The 22327-nt window shown below is 42.9% G+C and overlaps 1 protein-coding gene across 3 annotated transcripts in view; it reads left to right on the top strand.

Annotated features, from left to right (window-relative positions):
- Positions 1-22327, top strand: part of BBOF1 (basal body orientation factor 1) — a 52368-nt gene that overhangs the window by 13994 nt on the left and 16047 nt on the right. For all 3 annotated transcript variants that reach the window (XM_060175474.1, XM_060175472.1, XM_007521772.3), the window contains 4 exons: positions 512-577; positions 3232-3375; positions 19903-19983; positions 20729-20799. In XM_060175474.1, coding sequence (XP_060031457.1) covers positions 512-577; positions 3232-3375; positions 19903-19983; positions 20729-20799 — 362 coding nt within the window. The remainder of the gene's footprint in view (positions 1-511; positions 578-3231; positions 3376-19902; positions 19984-20728; positions 20800-22327) is intronic.

Below are 22327 nucleotides of genomic sequence, written 5' to 3'. Positions count from 1 at the left end.
TCTTCTCTCCATTTCTCTCTGTCCTAGCCGACAACAATGACATCAATAACAGCAACAATAATAACTACAGCAACCATAAAAACAAGAAGGGCAACAAAAGGGAAAATAAATAAATAACTTTAAAAAAAAAGTTACCCAGGTAATTTTGATGATAACCAAGTTTTTGAAACTGGCAATAAAAGGTAAAAGCATGGAGAATGGTGGCCCAGGAGATGGCATGCACCAGAATGATTGTCTAGTGTCTACTGTCCCCCCCCACCTCGTGTTAATACATAGATAAATAAATGTTTTCTAAAATTTACCCCCTTAAGTGATTCTTCCTTCCTTCCTTCCTTCCTTCCTTCCTTCCTTCCTTCCTTCCTTCCTTCCTTCCTTTCTCTTTTCTTCCTGCATGGAGTTGGTTTCCCCTTTTTCTGTTTCCATCTCATTCTACACCATATCAGGGCACTTGATAAAGGGAGAGAGCACAGCAATTCCTTTTCCTTCCTGATCACACTTTTATTTCCTACAGATTGAAAAATTGAAACAACAACTAAATGAAACAAAGGAAAAAGCACAAGAGGAGAAAGAAAAAATGGTGAGTATCCCTGTACACTGATAATTAATTCACTTACTGGGTGGCCAGATATTTAAGATACAATGAAAAGGGAGTCGGGCGGTAGCACAGCGGGTTAAGCACAGGTGGCGCAAAGCACAAGGACTGGCGTAAGGATCCCAGTTCGAGCCCCCGGCTCCCCACCTGCAGGGGAGTCGCTTCACAGGCGGTGAAGCAGGTCTGCAGGTGTCTGTCTTTCTCTCCTCCTCTCTGTCTTCCCCTCCTCTCTCCATTTCTCTCTGTCCTATCCAACAACAACATCATCAATAATAACGACAACAATAAAACAACCAGGGCAACAAAAGGGAATCAATAAATATTTTTAAAAAGATACAATGAAAATAAGTGAAAAGGGCACTTGAGCAGCACAGTGATATATGCTAGAACTCAAAACAGCTTGCTGGAGGGGAGGAAGTTCAGTGGTAAAGCACAGGTTTGTCTGCATGGGGTCCCAGTAATTCCATTACTGCATTTGACAGATTGGTGTTCTCATTTCTTTCTCACATAAAAATAAATATAATGGGAGTCGGGCGGTAGCACAGCCAGTTAAGCACACGTGGAGCAAAGTGCAAGGACCTGCGTAAGGATCCCTGTTGGAGCTCCCCACCTGCAGGGGAGTCGCTTCACAGATGATGAAGCAGGTCTTCAGGTGTCTTTCTCTCCTCCTCTCTGTCTTCCCATTTCTCTCTGTCCTGCCCAACAACAATGACATCAATAGCAATGATAATGATAACCACAACAATGATAAAAAAACAACCAGGGTAACAAAAGGGAAAAAATGGCCTGCAGGAGCAGTAGATTTGTGGTGCAGAGCAGAGCCCCAGCAATAACCCTGGAGGCAAAAAAAAAAAAAAAGCCACAGAGTGCCTAAATGGGTTTAAAAAAACCTGCTGTATTGCACCAAAGTAAAAGACTCTGGGGTGGGTGGGGGGAGGGTTCAGGTCCTGGAAAATGATGACAGAGGAGGACCTAGTGGGGGTTGAACTGTTATGTGGAAAACTGAGAAATGCTACACATGTACAAAATACTGTATTTTACTATCGACTGTAAACCATTAATCCCCCAATAAAGAAATTAAAGAAAAAAGTGAAGGATAAGTGCCAGATTGTTCCTCTCATATATGGAGTCCAGATGACTATAGCAAATGCATATACAAAAATAAGGAAAGAAAATTAACATTTAAATAAAAAAACCCAGGACTCATCTAATTGATGCTTATGAGAAGCTCACAGAGAACAGCGGAGAGGAAGGGAGAGAGCGGTACTGCCCAGTTACTCACAGTGTCAGGGACAGAGCCAGGGTCTCCTGCGTGCAGGGTCTGTACGCTGCTGCCCAGCCACTTTGCTGACTTTAGCTTAGTAGTTTTATTTGGGTCAGGGCTGTTGTCTCTATTTCTTCCAAATTAAAGGTTTTCTTAGGCTGTTCAGTCGTCATGTTAATATCTGCACTTTCTAAGTAAGGCCAACTCATTTTGTTTTTGTTTTTTTTTTTCTTATTCAATTATTAACTGACAAACAAACATATTTTAGGTGAATTTCTTAGACTCAGACTGAGGACTCAACCCCTCTGGGACTCAAACCTGGGCACAGTCCTCAGACTGCTGTGAGAGAACTGGTCCAAAGACTGGGTCCCGATACAGAGGTTGTGCACACTGTGTGTATCTGAGAAGAGGTTACTGCAGGTCTTTCTGGCAAATCTGTAGAGTGATTCCAGGCCACATGTCTCTTATCTTGGTGTTAAACTAAGCCATTCACTTTCTTTTTCTTTTTTCCTATTTACTCTGTTCACCTGTCCTTTGGGGAACTGACATCCGGGTGTCATAGGCCTTGGGGATGGGGTGTGTGGACCAGCTGTTCTTCCTGCATCCTTGAGGGTGATGAAGGATAGCACTTCCCAGATCGCTGTGTCTCTACCTCTTCAGAGCAGTGTCAGGAGGCTTGGAGTGCAGCGTCCTGAAGGATCAGACCACCTGAGGTGCATCTTTTTTGTTCTAGAAAGGTGGTAGTTTCAGGTTGATTTCTTTGACAGGCAGATATATATATAACATATATATATATATATATATATATATATATATATATATGTTAGTGACAGTAATGATTAACAAGATTGTAAGGGTGCAGTAGATAGCGTAATGGTTATGCAAAGAAACTCTCATGCCTGAGGCTCCAAAGTCCCAGGTTCAATCCCCTTGCACCGCCATAAACTAGAGCTGAGCAGTGCTCTGGTTAAAATAATAATAATAATAATAATAATAATAATAATAATAATAATAATAATAAAGCTGTAAGATAACAGGGTTATTAAATCCATACAGTTCCTACCAGTGGAAGGTTCCCTATTCTTTATCCTTCTGAGTATGAACCAATATTCTTTATAGGGTGCAGAAGGTAGAAGGCCTGGCTTCTGCAATTGTTTCTCTGCTGGACAGGGATGATGGCAGGTCGATCCACACCCCAGCCTGACAGGCTCTTCTAACAAAGGCAGTTGATATCTTGTCACAAAAATTAAACATTTATGCACAAATCAAAGGAAACATTTCTTCAAGGAAGATAAGTGGTTTAAGGCGTAAAATAGAACTTGACTCTTGAGACGTTTATTCTTCCTAACTCATCTACCTCTGTTTTTGCATGCAGGAACAAAAATATATTGCGAAGATAAATGAACTAGAGGGACAGTTTCATCAAAAAGCTAAAGAAATTGGCATGATTCAGACGGAGCTGAAAACAATAAGACTATTCCAAAAGAGAAAAGTCCAAGTGGAAAAAGAATTAGATGACGTAAGTTTCTTTCTTCCTTTTTAAAAGGGAAGTTGGAATTACTTGCTTATATCTACAGAAGTCTTCATAGGGCCAGGAGACGGAGCAGTGGTTGCATAAGGGCTGTCATGCAAGAGGTCCCAGGTTCTTTTCATGGTGCCGTCAAATACCCGAGTTAATCACTGCTTTGGTTAAAAAAAAAAAGGGGGGGGGTTAAGTGCACGTGGCACGAAGCACAAGGACCAGTGTAAGGATTCCAGTTCGAGCCCCCGGCTCCCCACATGCAGGGGAGTCTCTTCACAGGCAGTGAAGCAGGTCTGCAGGTGTCTATTTTTCTCTCCCCCTCTCTGTCTTCCCCTCCTCTCTCCATTTCTCTCTGTCCTATCCAACAACAACAACAACAACAGTAAAACAAGGGCAACAAAAGGGGAAAAGAATTAAAAAAAAACTTTAAAAAAAGTCTTCATTGACATACATGCTTATGAAATAGTAAAGGGTTTCTCTGGACATTTTGAAATTGAAAGAAAAATGGGAAGACATCAGTTTAGGACTGGATATGAATATTTTTTATTTCTTACATTATTTATTTCAGGTTAGGAATATAGCATAGGCATTATGTAAAAGGATTTCATGCCCGAGGCTCGTAAGGCCCCAGGTTCAATCCCCTGCTCTACCATAAACCAGAGCTGAGATGTGCTCTGGTTTTTTTTAAAAAAAAAATAGCTTTTTTTTTTTTTTTTTTTGCTTCTCTTGCCCAACCGTATTTCATCATTGTTAGTGATGTTGGTAGTAGTGATTCATTCATTTTCTTTATTATGGTCTATTGAGAGTATATATCACAAATTACTTACCCACCAGTCAGGTAGCTTCCCATCTGGAGAGTTTAGAGCTATTACAATGTTGTGGTACATTTCTTTTTTTTTTTTTTCCTCCTCCAGGGTTATTGCTGGGCTCGGTGCCTGCACCATGAATCCACCGCTCCTGGAGGCCATTTTTCCCCCTCTTTTGTTGCCCTTGTTGTAGCTTCGTTGTGGTTATTATTATTGCCCTTGTTGACGCAATTCGTTGTTGGATAGGACAGAGAGAAATGGAGAGAGGAGGGGAAGACAGAGAGGGAGAGAGAAAGACAGACACCTGCAGACCTGCTTCACCGCCTGTGAAGCGACTCCCCTGCAGGTGGGGAGCCGGGGGCTCGAACCGGGATTCTTAAGCTGGTTCCTGCGCTTTGCGCCGCATGCGCTTAACCCACTGCGCCACCGCCCAACCCCCTATCTTTTTTTTTTTAAAAAAAAATTATTTATTTATTCCCTTTTGTTGCCCTTGCTATTTTATTGTTGCAGTTATTGTTGTTGTTGTCTTTGTTGGAGAGGACAGAGAGAAATGGAGAGAGGAAGGGAAGACATAGGGGGGAGAGAAAGAGAGACACCTGCAGACCTGCTTCACCGCTTGTGAAGCGACCCCCCTGCAGGTGGGGAGCTGGGGGTTAGAACCGGGATCCTTATGCTAGTCCTTGCGCTTTGTGAAATGTACGCTTAACCCGCTGCGCTACCACCTGACTCCCCAAAATGAGCTATCTTGGGGCCCAGTGGTGACGTGCCTGACTGAGTGCACATGTTACAATGCTGAAGTACCCAGGTTCAAGACCCCGGTCCCCACCTGCATGTGGAGAGCTTTGCAAGTAGTGGAGCAGGGCTGCAGGTATCTTTCTCTCTCCTTCTTTGTCTCCCCCTTCCCTCTTGGTTTCTGGCCTCTGCTTTTTATTTCTAATTTTAATGATAAAGACACACACACACACACACACACACACGGTGGGTTGGGGGAGAGAGAAAGAGATACAGAGCACTCCTCAGCTCTGGCTTTTGGCGGTATGAGGGACTGAATGCAGTACTTTGGAGCTTCAGACATGAAAGTCGTTTTTGCATAACCATTCTATTATCTCCCCAACTCCCAGGGCACCTTCTCTGTGGTGCTCAGGCTCAAACCTGCAGGGTGGAGCCAGGAGCCGGAGCACCACGCTGAGCACAGACATTGCCACAAGCAAGGGCCTCCCAGATTCAAGCATCCGCTCCCTACCTGCAGTGGGTAAGCTTCATGAGTGGTGAAGCCAGTCTGCAGGCGTCTCTCTTTCTCTCCCCCTCTCTACCTCCCCCTTCTCTCTCAAGTTCTTTCTGTCCTCTCAAATAATTATAGAAAATTTAAAAAGAGGGAAAATAGCCGCCAGGAGCAGTGGATTTGTAGTGCTGGGCCCCAGCAATAGCGCTGGTGGCAATGAAAATAAAAGCCACCCTTCGTGGTAAGGCTTATATCCACCCAGTGGGCTGTCTCTCTGGACTGAGTTCAGCTCTCTAAATAATCCACACACATGGCATTACTTTGTTTTTCTCTTTCTGGCTTACTTCATTAAAAAAAAAAAATGGGAGCCAGGCAGTAGCGCAGCGGGTTAAGTGCACGTGGTGCAAAGCCCAAGGACAGGCTAAGGGATCCCGGTTCGAGCCCCCGGCTCCCCACCTGCAGGGGAGTCACTTCACAGGCGGTGAAGCAGGTCTGCAGGTGTCTGTCTTTCTCTCCCCCTCTCTGTCTTCCCCTCCTCTCTCCATTTCTCTCTGTCCTATCAATGACATCAATAACAACAACAATAATAACTACAACAATAACAACAAAAAAAACAAGGGCATCAAAAGGGAATAAATAAATAAATATTTTTTAAAAAATTATTATTGGGGAATTAATGTTTTACATTCAACAGTAAATACAATATCTTGTACATGCATAACATTTCTCAGTTTTCCCCCATAACAATACAACCTCCACTAGGTTCTCGGTCATCCCTTTTGGATCTGTACTCTTGCCCCAACCCACCCCAGAGTCTTTTTACTTTGGTGCAATACACCAACTCCAGTTCAGGTTCTACTTGAGTTTTCTCTTCTGATCTTGTTTTTCAACTTCTGCCTGAGAGTGAGATCATCCCATATTCATCCTTCTGTTTCTGACTTATTTCACTTAACATGATTTCTTCAAGCTCCATCCAAGATGGGCTGAAAATAGTGAAGTCGCCATTATTAATAGCTGAGTAATATTCCATTGTGTATAGAGAACACAATTTGCTCAGCCACTCATCTGTTGTTGGACACCTGGGTTGCTTCCAGGTTTTGGCTACTACAAATTGTGCTGCTAAGAACATATGTGTACACAGATCTTTTTTGGATAGGTGTGTTGGGTTCCTTAGGATCTATCCCCAGGAGAGGAATTGCAGGGTCATAGGGTAGGTCCATGTCTAGCCTTCTGAGGGTTCTCAGACTGTTCTCCCCAACTGACATTCCCACCAGCAGTGTAGGAGGGTTCCTTTGACCCCACAGCCTCTCCAGCATTTGCTGCTGTTACCTTTTCTGATGTATGACATTCTCACAGGAGTGAAGTGATAATCTCATTGTTGTCTTGATTTGCATTTCTCTGACAAAGACTTGAAGCATTTTTTCATGTGTTTCTCAGCCTTTTGGATCTCTTCTGTGGTGAATATTCTGTCCATGTCCTCTCCCCATTTTTGGATGGGGTCATTTGTTTTCTAGTTGTTGATGGCTTATTTCATTTGGCATTATCTCAGGCTTCATTTCCTAGTCTAGACAAATTCATAAATAAGATTATTATTATTATTTTGCCTCCAGGGTTATTGCTGGGCTCAGTGCCTGCACCATAAATCCATTGCTCCAGGAGGCCATTTTCCCCCTTTTGTTGCCCTTGTTGTTGTAGCCTTGTTGTAGTTATTATTGTTGTTGTTGATGTCGTTCATTGTTGGATAGGACAGAGAGAAATGGAGAGAGGAGGGGAAGACAGAGGGGGAGAGAATGACAGACACCTGCAGACCTGCTTCACCGCCTGTGTAGAGACTCCCCTGCAGGTGGGGAGCCGTGGTCTCTAACCAGGATCCTTACCTGGGTCCTTGTGCTTTGCGCCGTGTGCGCTTAACCCGCTGCACTATTGCCCGACCCCCAAATAAGATTATCTTTACAGCCTGTGAGATGGCACTACTCTAAAAAATGACAGAAAGAATAGTAATACTTTTAATTACTTATAAAAAGGAAACACTGACAAAAACCATAGGATAAGAGGGGTACAACTCCACACAATTCCCACCACCAGAGCCCCATATCCCATCCCCTCCCCTGATAACTTTCCTATTCTTTTAAATTTATTTTTTAATATTTATTTATTTTCCCTTTTGTTGCCCTTGTTTTTTATTGTTGTTGTAATTATTGTTGTTGTTGTTGATGCCATTCATTGTTGTTGTAGTTATTGTTGTTGATGCTGTTCATTGTTGAATAGGACAGAAAGAAATGGAGAGAGGAGGAGAACAGAGACGGGGAGAGAAAGACAGACACCTGCAGACATGCTGCACCACATGTGAAGTGACTCCCCTGCAGGTGCCAGGAGGTTGAACCAGGATCCTTTTTTTTTTTTTTTTTAATAAAAAGGGAACACTGACAAAACCATAGGATATGAGGGGTACAACTCCACACAGTTCCCACCACCAGAACTCTTTATCCCATCCCCTCCCTTCATAGCTTTCCTATTATTTATCCCTCTGGGAGTATGGACCCAAGGTCATTATGGGGGTGCAGAAGGTGGAAGGTCTGGCTTCTGTAACTGCTTCCCCGCTGAACATGGGCATTGGCAGGTCAATCCATACTCCCAGCCTGTCTCTCTCTTTCCCTAGTGTGGTGGGGCTCTGGGGAAGCGGAGCTCCAGGACACATTGGTGGGGTTGTCTGTCCAGGGAAGTCTGGTTGGCATCATGCTGGCATCTGGTACCTGGTGGCTGAAAAGAGAGTTAACATACAAAGCCAAAAAATTGTTGACTAATCATGAACCTAAAGGCTAGAGTAGTGCAGATGAAAAGTTGGGAGGAGGTGGTCTCTGTTTTGTAGATAGCTAGTAGGCCTATTTTAGTTATATTCCAAAGGGCCCGTGACTGTACTAGTTTTTTTTTCCCCCTTGAGTCTGATATCTGATATGCAAGTGGATCCAAGTTATAAATACAATTGACTGTAAACTCCATAGATTTGATCTGATCTGGGGCCCATATTCAGTGGAACCAGGATACTCGTGGGTCCTTGTGCTTCCTGCTTTGTTGCACTTAACCCACTGCACTACTGCTCGAATGCCAATCTCTCTCTTTTTAAATGATGCATGTTGAATCAAGTTAAGTTCCTTAACTTTCAGAAACTCAAAATAGACACTCTTTTAAGTGTAGGTATATTGTACAGTGTGAATCAAAGTAAATTAAGAACTAGTGTATAATCAATCTAGTAGCCATTGACTTTTTTTTTTTTTCCTCCAGGGTTATTGCTGGGCTCCGTGCCTGCACCATGAATCCACCGCTCCTGGAGGCCATTTTTCCCCCTTTTTGTTGCCCTAGTTGTTGCAGCCTCGTTGCGGTTATTATTGCCGTTGTTGTCGTTGCTTTGTTGTTGGATAGAACAGAGAGAAATGGAGAGAGGAGGGGAAGACAGAGAGAGAGGGGAGAGACAGACAGACACCTGCAGACCTGCTTCACCGCCCGTGAAGCGACGCCTCTGCAGGTGGTGAGCCGGGGGCTCGAACCGGGATCCTTACACCGGTCCCTGCGCTTTGCGCCACGTGCGCTTAACCCACTGCGCCACCACCCGACCCCCAGCCATTGACTTTTTAAAAGAGCAACATCGCCACCTAGTGGCGAAAATAGACCTTTCAGAAAGGGGCATTGGCCAGGACTTTGCCCTCGCTATAAAGCAGCAATGGTAGACTGCCCCACTCTCTGAAAGGAGGCTGCGTCAGCCTACTCTGCCACTGGAGGGAGACTGTTCCTGACATGAGTGCAGCCTAGAGCGTTCCCAGATGTGACCATGGACTGCAAGCTTGACTGACAGGGACTTGGACGTTACACAGGCTATATGAATAGATATGGACACTGGGTCAAATGGATGTGGTAAACAGTTAACTGTATATATTTATATATTTTATATTTATAATTTACTGTATATTTATATTTATAATTTACTGTATATTTATATATTTTCTTCAAGTTTTGGAGCTACTCTCTGCCCTAATCCATCTTTCTAGTTCTAATCTCAACTCTTACACCATCTTCCCAGGCAATATTCTTATTTCACCTCCATGTTAGTTATCAATAGCTCAAGCAAAAATTACTAAAGTCCTTGACCCCTAGGAACACATCTAAAATAGACTTCCTAGCTTCCTACCTAAGATCACTATTCTCACCCGCTCTATTCCTACTTGGTCCCTTTCATTGTGTCTTGCTTTATATCTTACTGCCTTTCAGACACCAAGTTGCAGACACTATCATGATTCCATCCTGACCTTTCTGGGCAGACAACCTCACCAGTGTGTCCTGGAGACTCACCTCCAGAGCCCTACCTCGCTAGGGAAGATAGAAACAGGCTGGGTGTGTGGATTGACCTGCCAATGCCCATGTCCAGCAGAGAAGCAATTACAGAAGCCAGACCCTCCAACCCTTCTGCACCCCATGAAGAATTTTGGTCCATACTCTCAGACGGGGAGAAATGTTAGGGGAAGATGACCAGAGGGCTTTGAACTTTAATTTATTCCATTAAACATATGATGAGAGGGGGCTGGGTGGTGGTGCAGCCAGCTAAGTGCACATGGTGTAAAGCCCATGGGCTGGCGTAAGGATTCCAGTTTGAGCCCACCTGCAGAGGGGTCGCTTCCCCTCCTCTCTCTACCTCTCTCTGTCTTATCCAACAACAGTAATGGCAACAATAAAATTAACAAGGGCAACAAAAGGGGGGAAATGGCCACTGGCCACCAGGAACAGTGGATTCATAATGCAGTCACTGGGCTCCAGCAATAAACCTGGAGGCAAAATATATACATATATATAGGATGAGAGTGGTCCAGGAGGTAGCACAGTGAATAAAGCATTGAACTTTCAAGCATGAGGCCCCAAGTTCAATCCCCAGCAGCACACATACCATCAGAGTGATATCTGGCTCTTTCTTTCTCTTCTCCTATTCTCTCTCTCTTACTTTAAAGATTTTATTTATTTGTTAATGAGAAACATAGGAGGAGAGAGAAAGAGCCAGACATCACTCTGGTACATGTGCTGCTGGGGATTGAACTCAGGACCTCATGCTTGAGAGTCCGATGCTTTATCCACTGCTCCACCTCCCCGATCACAACTCCTCCTCCTATTCTTTATTCCTCTGGGAGTATGAATCAGAATTCTTTTTTTTTTTTAATTTCTTTATTGGGGAGTTAATATTTTACATTCAACAGTAAATACAATAGTTTGTTCATGCATAACATTCCCCAGTTTCCCATTTAACAATACAACCCCCACTATGTCATTTATCATCCTTCATGGACCTGTATTCTCCCCACCCTTCCAGACCAGAGTCTTTTACTTTGGTGCGATATGCCAATTACATTTCAGGTGCTACTTGTGTTTTCATTTCTGATCTTGTTTTTCAACTTCTGCCTGAGTGAGATCATCCCATATTCATCCTTCTGTTTCTGACTTATTTCACTCAACATTTTTTCAAGGTCCATCCAAGATCGGCTGAAAATGGTGAAGTCACCATTTTTTACAGCTGAGTAGTATTCCATTGTGTATATATACCACAACTTGCTCAGCCACTCATCTGTTGTTGGACACCTGGGTTGCTTCCAGGTTTTGGCTATTACAAACTGTGCTGCCAAGAACATATGTGTACACAGATCTTTTTGGATGGATGTGTTGGGTTCCTTAGGCTATATCCCCAGGAGAGGAATTGCAGGATCATAGGGTAGGTCCATTTCTAGCCTTCTGAGAGTTCTCCAGACTGTTCTCCACAGAGGTTGGACCAATTGACATTCCCACCAGCAGTGCAGGAGGGTTTCTTTGACCCCACACCCTCCCCAGCATTTGCTGCTGTACCTTTTCTGATGTATGACATTCTCACAGGAGTGAAGTGATATCTCATTGTTGTCTTGATTTGCATTTCTCTGACAATCAGAGACTTGGAGCATTTTTTCATGTGTTTCTCAGCCTTTTGGATCTCTTCTGTGGTGAATATTCTGTCCAAGACCTCCCCCCATTTTTGGATGGGGTTATTTGTTGTCTTGTTGTTGAGTCTGGTAAGCTCTTTATATATGTTGGTTATTAAATTCTTGTCTGATGTATGGCATGTAAAGATCTTCTCCCATTCTGTGAGGGGTCTCTTGGTTTGGGTAATGGTTTTTTTTGCTGTGAAGAAGCTTTTTAATTTGATGTAGTCCCATAGGTTTATACTTGCCTTAGTCTTCTTTGTAATTGGATTCGTTTCATTGAAAATGTCTTTAAAATTTATGCAGAAAAGAGTTCTGCCAATATTTTCCTCTAAGTATCTGATAATTTCTGGTCTAACATCCAAATCCTTGATCCACTTGGAATTTACTTTTGTATTTGGTGAAATACAGTGATTCAGTTTCATTCGTCTGCATGTTTCAACCCATTGTTTCCAACACCATTTGTTGAAGAGACTCTGCTTTCCCCATTTAATAGTCTGGGCCACTTTGTCAAAGATTAGATGTCCATAGGTGTGGGGTCTCACTTCTGGACTCTCAATTCTATTCCACTGGTCAGTGTGTCTATTCATGTTCCAGTACCAAGCAGTTTTGATGACAATGGCCCTATAATACAGTTTGAGATCTGGGAGTGTGATGCCTCCGGTTCTGTTCTTTTTTCTCAAGATTGTTTTGGCAATTCTAGGTCTTTTCTGGTTCCAGATAAACATTTGTAGCATTTGTTCTATTCTCCTAAAAAATGTGCTTGGGATCTTGATGGGGATAGCATTAAATTTGTAGATGGCTCTGGATAATATATTCATTTTGATGATGTTAATTCTTCCAACCCATGAACATGGAATATCTTTCTACTTCTTTGTGTCTTTTTCAATTTCTTTGAGTAGTGACTCATAATTTTCAGTATACAAGTCTTTCACTTCCTTGGTTAGGTTTACTCCTAGATATTTTATTGTTTTTGTTGCTATAGTAAAAGGAATAGATTTCTGGATTTCAATTTCTTCTAACTTAGTGTTTGCATAGAGGAATGCTACTGACTTTTGAATGTTAATTTTATAGCCTGACACCTTACTGTATTGCCTGATGATTTCCAAAAGCTTCTTGCTGGATTCCTTAGGTTTTTCCATGTATACTATCATGTCATCTGCAAATAAGGAGAGCTTGACTTCTTCTCTTCCAATCTGTATGCCTTTAATTCCTTGCTCCTGCATGATTGCTATGGCAAGAACTTCCAACACTATGTTGAATAGTAATGGTGGTAGTGGGCAGCCCTGTCTAGTACCTGATCTGAGGGGAAATGCTTCCAGTTTTTCACCATTGAGTATGATGTTGGCTGTAGGTTTGCTATATATAGACTCCACTATCTTCAGGAATTTTCCATCTATTCCCATTTTTTGTAGTGTTTTGATCATAAAGGGATGTTGTATTTTGTCAAAGGCTTTCTCTGCATCTATTGATATGACCATGTGGTTTTTGGTCTTGCTTTTGTTGATGTGGTGGATCACACTGATTGATTTACATATGTTAAACCAACCTTGCATGCCTGGGATAAACCCCATATGGTCATGATGAACAATCTTTTTGATATACTGCTGTATCCGGTTAGCTAGAATTTTGTTTAATATTTTTGCATCTATGTTCATCAGAGATACTGGTCTGTAGTTTTCTTTTTTGGTTGTGTCTCTGTCTGCTTTTGGTATCAGAGTGATGTTGGCTTCATAGAAGCTGGCAGGGAGTATTCCAGTGTCTTCAATCTTCTGGAAGACTTTTAAAAGTAGAGGTATTAGTTCTTTGAAGGTTTTATAGAATTCATTTGTAAAACCATCTGGTCCAGGACTCTTATTTTTGATAACTGATTCAATTTCATTAGCTGTGATGGGCCTGTTCATGTTATCCACTTCCACTTTTTTTAAAAATTTATTTCTTTATTGGGGAATTAATGTTTTACATTCAACAGTAAATACAATAGTTTGTTCATGCATAACATTCCCCAGTTTCCCATTTAACAATACAACTATGTCATTTCACTTCCTCTTTACTTAGTTTTGGAAGTTGGTAGATATCTAGGAAATTGTCCATTTCTTCCAGGTTCTCTAGCTTGGTGGCATATAGTTGTTCATAGAAGCCTCGCATGATATGTTGAATTTCTGCAGTGTCTGTTGTGATATCTTCTCTTTCATTTACTATCCGATTTATTTGGGTCTTCTCCCTTTTTTGTTTTGTGAGTCTGGCTAAAGGTTTGTCGATTTTGTTCACTCTTTCAAAGAACCAACATTTACTTACGTTGATCTTTTGTATGGTTTTCTTATTCTCAATGTTATTTATTTCTGCCCTAACATTAGTGATTTCTGTCCTTCTGGTTGCTTTAGGGGTCCTTTGTTCTTCTTCTTCTAGGTCTTTAAGATGTGCAATCAGGCTGTTTATTTGTGCCTTTTCTTGTTTCCTAATGTGTGCTTGTATAGCTATGAACTTCCCTCTTAGGACTGCTTTAGCTGTGTCCCAAATATTTTGATAGCTTGTGTCTTCATTTTCATTGAACTCTCGAAACATTTTGATTTCTTCCTTGATTTCCTCTTTGACCCAGAAGTTGTTAAGAAGTGTACTGTTGAGCTTCCACATTTTGGGACTGTTACTAATCTTTTGTTGATTGTTAAGTGTTAGTTTAATTCCACTGTGGTCTGAGAAGATGCTTGGGATGATTTCAATGCTCTTGAATTGGCTGATGCAGTCTTTGTGGCCTAATATATGGTCTATCCTTGAGAATGACCCATATGGATTTGAGTAAAATGTGTATTCCAGTTTCTTGGGATGAATGACTCTGAAAATGTCCAATAGTTCTAGTTTATCTATCTCTTCATGTAGCTCCCTTATATCTTTATTGATTTTCTGCCTGGATGATCTGTCAAGTTGAGAGAGTGGGGTGTTGAAGTCCCCTACTATGATTGTGTTACTGTTAATATATTGCTGTAGCTCTTTCAGTAGAAGTTTGATGTATTTAGATGGCTTCTCATTGGGTGCATAGATATTAATAATTGTTAAGTCCTCTTGATTGACTGATCCTCTGAGCATGAAGTAGTGTCCATTCCTATCTTTTTTAATCTTATCTATTTTAAAGTCTATCATGTCAGATATGAGAATAGCTGCTCCTGCCCTTTTTTGTGGGCCATTGGCTTGTATGATAGTTTTACATCCTTTCACTTTAAGTCTGTGTTTGTCTTGTTGAGTTAGGTGGGTTTCCTGTTGACAGCATATTGTTGGGTTGTGTTTTCTGATCCATCTTCCTATTCTGTGTCTTTTAATAGGTGAATTCAGGCCGTTGACATTTATTGATATCAAAGATTGAAGATATTTTAATGCCATTCTTGCAGAGTTTTAGAGTGTTTTGATATATGTCCTATTTGTGGTGGTTTGGTTGTTTATAGAAGACCTTTCAGAACTTCTTTCAGGGCAGGCTTAGTGATGGTTGCTTCCTTCAACTGTTGCTTGTCTGAGAAGGTTTTGATGCTTCCATCTAGTCTGAATGACAGTCTAGCAGGATATAGTATATTTGGTTGAAAACCTTTCTCATTGAGCACTCGATAGATATCTTGCCATTCTCTTCTGGCCTATAGTGTTTGTGTGGAGAAGTCTGCTGCTAATCTTATGGGTTTTCCTTTGTAGGTGACTCTTTGTTTTTCTCTTGCAGCCTTGAGGATCCTTTCTTTATCCTTATTCCTTTCCAATCTAAGTACGACATGTCTTGGTGTCTTTAGGTCTGGGTTAATTCTGTTTGGGACCCTCTGGGCTTCTTGAATCTTTATGTCTTTGATGTTGTCTAGACTAGAGAAATTTTCAGCTATTATGGCCTGGAAAATGCTTTCTTCCTCTCCTCTTTCTTCCTCTGGTATGCCAATAATGCATATATTGTTTCTTTTGAAGTCATCCCATAGGACTCTGTTGTTGTTTTCAGCTCTCTTAATCTCTTTTTGAGATCTCTTACTTCTTTTTTAGTTGTCTCTAATTCATTCTCGATCTTGCTAATTCTGTCTTCAGCCTCATAGATTCTATTCTCTCTGCCTTCTACTGTTTTCTGGAGTTCATCTATTTTTGTTGCCCTGTTCTGATACTGTTTTAGCTTGTTCAGCTAGTTGTGTTCTTAGCTCAGCGATTTCAGCTTTCAGCTCTCTAATAACCATGAGATAATTAGAATTTTCTTCCATAGTCTCATTTGTTGTTCCTGTATTTCTGATTACAATTTTTTCAAATTCTTTACTCACTCCTGTGATTATTTCCTTAGCTAATGTTTGGATGTTGAACTCGTTATTTTGTGCTTCACCCTCTGGAGTACTTTTTAGCTGGACTCTTGTCCTAGTTTGAGTCTCCAATATTTTTTCTTGTTGTTTTAACCATTTTATATATTATGTTATGAGTTCCCTTTATCAGTACTTTTCAAATTACTGATCACTATTGCCTGGATTGACTTGTGTCTAAGTAAGTTAATTAAAGGGTTCACAGTGGTGGAAGTAAACAGTTGTTTCAATAGTATTTAATCCCTGAGTTGGAGCTCAGTGGTTTAAAAGCCTCTTTTTTTTTTCTTCCCTGTAGGCTATGGGAGCCTGAGGGCTTTTAAACTATCAGTAGGCTTCTTAGCTTAATCACTGACTCCTGACCAAGAGATAAAGCAGGGTGTGGCAGAGATAATCCAGTGGTTATGCAAAGAGACTTTCACAGCCCCTCAGCTATGCCACCGAGGTATAGGTCTTCTCCTGAGTTTCCTGGTTAGATCTCTGTCCCCTGGTGTCCCTCCCTGTTGCTGCTCCGGATTCGGTGATTTAGTGGGTTCCTCCACTCGTGCTGACTGCTCTATCTTAGCCGACTGGGCTTCAGCAAATGACCTCTCCCTATTATACGATCCCAAACAGCCAGGCTCTTTTCACAGTGCTAGATGGAATACAGACTCATCACCTGACCTGTGCTGGATTAGCACAGTCAACGGCCAAGCCTTTCCTGCTACGAGACACGTTCTCAAGATCTTCCCGCACAGTCATCACCGCCCAGCTATCATCCACATTGGTCTCCAGCTCCCACTGATTCTGTGCTCAGAGAAACTAAGATGGGACTTTCGGAAAGCAAACTGGCGTCTGTTCAGTGATCTTACCAACAAATCTATTCCTGCAATTCCAATTAACTCTATCCCCTCTGAAGATTCCTATAGGCGCTTCCGCCAAGCCATCTTCAAAGCAGCTTCCCAAGCCATTCCTCGTGGGAGACGTGCTAACTATATGCCTTGTCTTGATGCTGAATGCGAGCAACTACTAAAGCAGTATGATGAGTCGGGCGACCCAGATGTGGCTGACCATCTCATTGCCTCCCTGGATGCAGCACGCCAAGCCCGCTGGCAACAACTCACAGAAAGTCTGAACTTCACCCACTCAAGTAGGAAGGCCTGGAAGCTTCTTCATAGTCTGGGTGCCGGTAGCCAACCCCCTCCCGTCTCCCATCCTCCCATATCTCCAAACTCAGTGGCCAGTCACCTAACTCAAATTGGACGTGCTAAGATCGACCCAGTCTGGAAAAGAGAAATTTCCCATGAGTGGTCATCCCACTTCCGGTTATCTGGTCCATCTCCAAAACTCTCTCCCTTTACACTGTCTGAACTGGAAGACGCTTTGAAGAGGGTTAAACCGGGACGGCTGCTGGCTATGATAACATCACCCCAGAACTCATTCTTAACTTGGGCCCCGTGGCAAAGAAGTGGCTCACTTCATTCCTGTCCCACATCTTGGAATCTGAATCTATGCCCAAAATTTGGCGTCGTGCGAAGATAATAGCAGTTTTGAAACCAAAGAAAGACCCAACACTGGCCGCCAACTGTAGACCAATTTCTCTCCTCTCCGTGTGTTACAAACTCCTTGAGAGGCTGCTTCTGTCACATATTTCTCATTTTACAGAGAAATTCCTATCACCCGCCCAGGCTGGTTTCCGCCCAGGAAGATCTACCTGCGAACAAGCCCTGGCCCTCTCAACTTACATTGAAAATGGATTCCAGAAGAATTTAAAGACGGGTGCTGTCTTTGTTGATCTCACAGCAGCCTGTGACACGGTCTGGCACCGTGGTCTCCTAGTCAAGATCTCAAGATGCCTGCCTCCATGGGTGGCCAACACTATATCGTTTCTTCTCCAAAACAGAAGATTCCGGGTGCATCTGGGTGACAAGTCTAGCAGATGGAGACTTATCTCAAGTGGCCTCCCCCAGGGCTCTGTTCTGGCTCCTACGCTATTTAATATTTACATCAATGACCTCCCAGAAACTTCTTCAAGGAAGTTCATCTACGCCAATGACATCTGCTGTGCAACTCAGGCATCTAAGTTCGACATCCTCGAGGAAACACTCACGAAAGACATGTCTCTGATATCTGATTACTGTAAAAAATGGCAACTAATCCCTAGCACTGCAAAAACGGTATCATCTGTTTTCCATCTACACCATGCCTCGGCCTCGAGTGAGCTTAATGTGCAGCTTGGCGATACGAGAATCCGGCATGAAGCCCAGCCAGTCTATCTTGGCGTTACTCTCGATGGCACTCTGTCATTTCACGAACATCTCATAAAAACTGCAGCAAAGGTGGGCGCGAGGAATCACATCATTGCAAGACTGGCCAGCTCCTCATGGGGCGCGAGCGCTTCCACACTACAATCATCCTCTCTGGCATTATGCTATTCCACTGCAGAATACTGTGCCCCAGTATGGTTCCGTAGCCCCCATGTCCACTTGGCTGATTCCAAATTATATTCCTCCATGAGGATCATTTCTGGAACCATCCGTTCCACCCCGGTTCCATGGCTGCCAGTTCTTAGCAACATCGCCCCGGATATCCGTCGGATATCCATCATCTAAGTTCATTTCCCACGTCTACGCTCGACCGGACCTGCCAATATACGTGGATATCTTCGCCCACCCTGTCCAACGCTTGACGTCTCGTCACCCAATCTGGTCCCCTACGCCTACACTGAACTTCTCTGTTCCAGACTCTTGGAAACAGAGCTGGCAGTCAGCTGAGGTAAAGAACAAACACCTCATCACAGACCCCTGCGAGCGTCAACCCGGCTTTGACCTAGCACGTTATGATTGGGCCCTCCTCAATCGCTATCGAACAGGCCATGGCCGGTGCGCCGCTATGTTCCATCGCTGGGGAGCCAGAGATGACCCGAACTGCCCCTGCGGCTCCAGACAGACTATGACCCACATAGTCAATGACTGCCACCTCTCCAGATTCAAAGGAGGTCTCGAAACTTGACATCAGGCTCAACCTGACGCTGTTGACTGGCTACGGAAGAAGGGCAAACGCTAGAAGAAGTGGGTTCCTGTGGTTATTCAAGTCCTGTCTTGTTTCGGTCCGGGTGGTCTCCTTTGGTATTCCTAGTTGATCCGGGAGAGGAGAGGAGAGGACAGAAAGCCGAACTGCTGCTGCTTGTAGCTCCGCCTCTGGACGGATCAGAATTTTTTATGGGATTCAAAAGGTGGGAATTCTGGCTTCTGTAATTACTTCTCCACTGGACATGGGTGTTGGCAGGTGGATCTGTACCCCCAGTCTGTTTTTATCTTTCCCTTGTCAGGTAGGGTTCTGGAGAGGTGGGGTTCCAGGACACGTTGTTGAAGTCATCTGCCCAGGGAAGTCAGGTTGGCACCATAGTAATGTCTGCAACTTGATGGCTGAAAAATGGCAACTTGTAAAGGGCAAACTAGTGAATTAATGGAATTAGAATCATTGGCATTCACTCTAGATTTTTTTTTTTCATGGAAGGGTTTCTTCCATAAGGAGGAGTACTATGTACAATATGATGATTAACTTCCCTTCTGACTCTGAGATATGGTTTTGTGAGTCCATATGTTCAAAATAAACATCTTCAGGAAAATATGGCTATGGAAGTAAACTGACTGAATGTTCTAACAAATATTATTAAGGAAAAGCTCTTTAGAACACAATACTCATCTTTTTAAATATTTTGTTTATCTTGTTTGGTTTTTAAAATATTTATTTACTTATTTATTCCCTTTTGTTGCCCTTGTTGTTTTATTGTTGTAGCTATTATTATCATCGTCATTGTTGGATAAGACAGAGAAATGGAGAGAGGAGGGGAAGACAGAGAGGGGGAGAGAAAGACAGACATTTGCAGACCTGCTTCACCACTTGTTAAGTGACTCCCCTGCAGGTGGGGAGCCAGGGGCTGGAATTGGGATCCTTTCACCGGTCCTTGAGCTTTGTGTCACCTGCGATTAACCCGCTGCGCTACCGCCCGACTCCCCACAATACGCATCTTGTACATTTATAAAAAACTAGAAAACATGAAATCAAGAGGCAGGGACAGATTTTCTTTTGTATGTTCAGGATTAACAGGTTATGGCTAACAAAAAGGTGATGTTTTTTCAACTGAGAGTTCTCTAGAAATATGCCACCCCTCTCTATCCTGTTTTCTCCTGACCATTTTCTTATTGTTGCTGTTTCCATTTTAGCTGAAGGAGAATTTAAGAATCACAGAGAGAAAACATCAGGAGACTCTTAGAAGCCTGGAAAGCAAGTTTTTTGAAGAAAAGGTACGGATTACCCAGGTTTCTGATGAATTATTTTATTCCCGACAACAACATAGTCGTATTTACACAGATCCTGAGAGATAGCCACCTGCCAGTTGCTATCTTATTAACATTTCTCAGTTTTCCACATTTCCATTTAACCCCACTAGGTACTCCTCTGCCAACATGTTCTGGGAACTTCTTTTCCCCTCCCCTCTCCCCTCCCCTCCCCTCTCCTTTTTCTTCTTCTGTTCTCTTTTTAATTTACTTTCAAAAGTGAGCCTAGTTTTCCAGCTTGTATATGGAATAAGCTGGGAGTGGGGCAAAGGCAGCATCTTGGTGGTTTTCTGTGAAGCTCTTACTGGCACTGTTAGGAGGGAAGTCCTCCCGTGTCTCTACTCTCCCGACGCTTACACTCTCAGCTCTCGTGATTGTGACTTCTGTATCAAAGGTGGAAGTACTTCACACCTTCACACTATGTAGACAGGCGTATTTATTTATTTATAAATGTTTACTTATGAGAGGAGAGAGAGAGGGAGAGGGTGAGGGAGAGGGAGAGAGAGAAAACAAATCACTCTGGCATATGCAGAGTTTGGCAGGGCTCAGGCTGTGGGCCTCATTGTTGAGATTCCAACACTTCCATCGCACCACCTCCCAGGCCACAGGTGTATTTTATTTCACATCATAAAATAATTAGTTAAATTTCTATGTGTGACCTTTGTTGTTAGCAATATAGCTCTGTCTTCAGATGCTCTATTTCCGTTTTTAGCACCGACTAGAACAAGAAGCTGAAAAGAAGATCATAATGCTGGCGGAGAGAGCTCACCATGAAGCTGTTGTGTGAGATGCCGCTGCGCTTCTTCCCTAGAGCCTCTTTGCCTTTGGGCTGGTCATCTCCCTTCTTTCCTCTTTCACTTGATTCAGACTGACTTTATCTCGCTGTCTCTGCCTCTTCCCTCACCTACTCTGCAGCCACACATCGTGCAAGAAAGACTCCAGACTGTGAAGTTAGACTTTAGCTTTCAACATGTATTCTAACTGGCTGTAGGAAGGTGCCATCACCATCATCATCATCATCACCATCATCATCACCATCATCATCATCATCATCATCATCATCACCATCATCATCATCATCATCATCATCATCATCATCACTATCATAGCTTCTGCTTCTTCCAGGAACTGATTTTGAAACATCAGGCATGAAAGTCTTTGCATAACCAATATGCTATCTTTCTCTCTCTCTCTTTCTCTTTGTTTTAAGATTTGTTTTCTGGGGGCTGGACAGCGGTACACCCAGTTAAGCGCACATATTAACAAGCACAAAGACTCAGGTTCGAGCTCTGGATCCCCACCTACAGGGGCTCTGCTTCAAGAGCAGTAGGCAGGTTTGCAGGTGTCTATCTTTTTCCCTCTCTGTCTCTGAATTGCTCTTTGTCCTATCTAATAAAAAATAAAATTAGAAAAAAATGGGCGGGGGGAGTCGGGCGATAGTGCACCGGGTTAAGCGCACGTGGCGCGAAGCGCAAAGATGGGTGTAAGGACCCCAGTTCGAGGCCCCGGCTCCCCACCTGCAGGGGAGTCGCTTCACAGGCGGTGAAGCAGGTCTGCAGGTGTGCAGGTGTCTGTCTTTCTCTCTCCCTCTCTGTCTTCCTCTCCTCTCTCCATTCCTCTCTGTCCTATCTAGCAACGACGACATCAATAACAATAATCACTACAACAACAATGAAAAACAACAAGGGCAACGAAAGAGAAAACAAATAAATATTAAAAAAAAAAAAAAGGAAAAAATAGCTACCGGGAGTTGTGGATTCATAGTGCTGGCACCAAGTCCCAGCAACAACCCTGGTGGCCAAAAAAAAAAAAAAAGTTTTATTTCACAAGATAAAGACTGAGAACATTTATTCAGTGCCAGAGGCTGAACTTGGGCGGTCATATTTGCAAGCCTAGTACTCTAACTGCAGTGCCACCTCTGGGCCACTAGAGGGGGATATCTCAACTTGATTTTTTGTTTTTATTTTTTTATTTTTAAATGTTATTGTTTTATTTATGATGTAATCACCTTATTAAGGAAATGCCCAATTTGCATAGTTGCGACAGGGGATTTTTTTATTTAAATGTATTTTTATTGGTCTTGCAGTGTTGGGGACTCACACGCACATGATTCCGCGGCTCCCAGGCATTTTTCTCCTCAATCTTTTTATTTTAGACACAGAGAGGAAGCTCCAGGGCACTGGAGCTTCTCTGGGTACCATGGTACGTCGGCGTGCTGTTGGGGCTCTGCCTGGGCCTCACACTTAGCAAGGTGCATGTTCCACCCGCTAAGCTATCTCCTGGCCCCACAGGAAGTCTTTAAAAAAAGAAA

The sequence above is a fragment of the Erinaceus europaeus genome, chromosome 16 (assembly GCF_950295315.1).
Source record: "Erinaceus europaeus chromosome 16, mEriEur2.1, whole genome shotgun sequence".
NCBI classification, from domain to species: domain Eukaryota; kingdom Metazoa; phylum Chordata; class Mammalia; order Eulipotyphla; family Erinaceidae; genus Erinaceus; species Erinaceus europaeus.
Note: the sequence above shows the minus strand (reverse complement) of the source record. Positions and strands in the feature narration are given on the sequence as shown.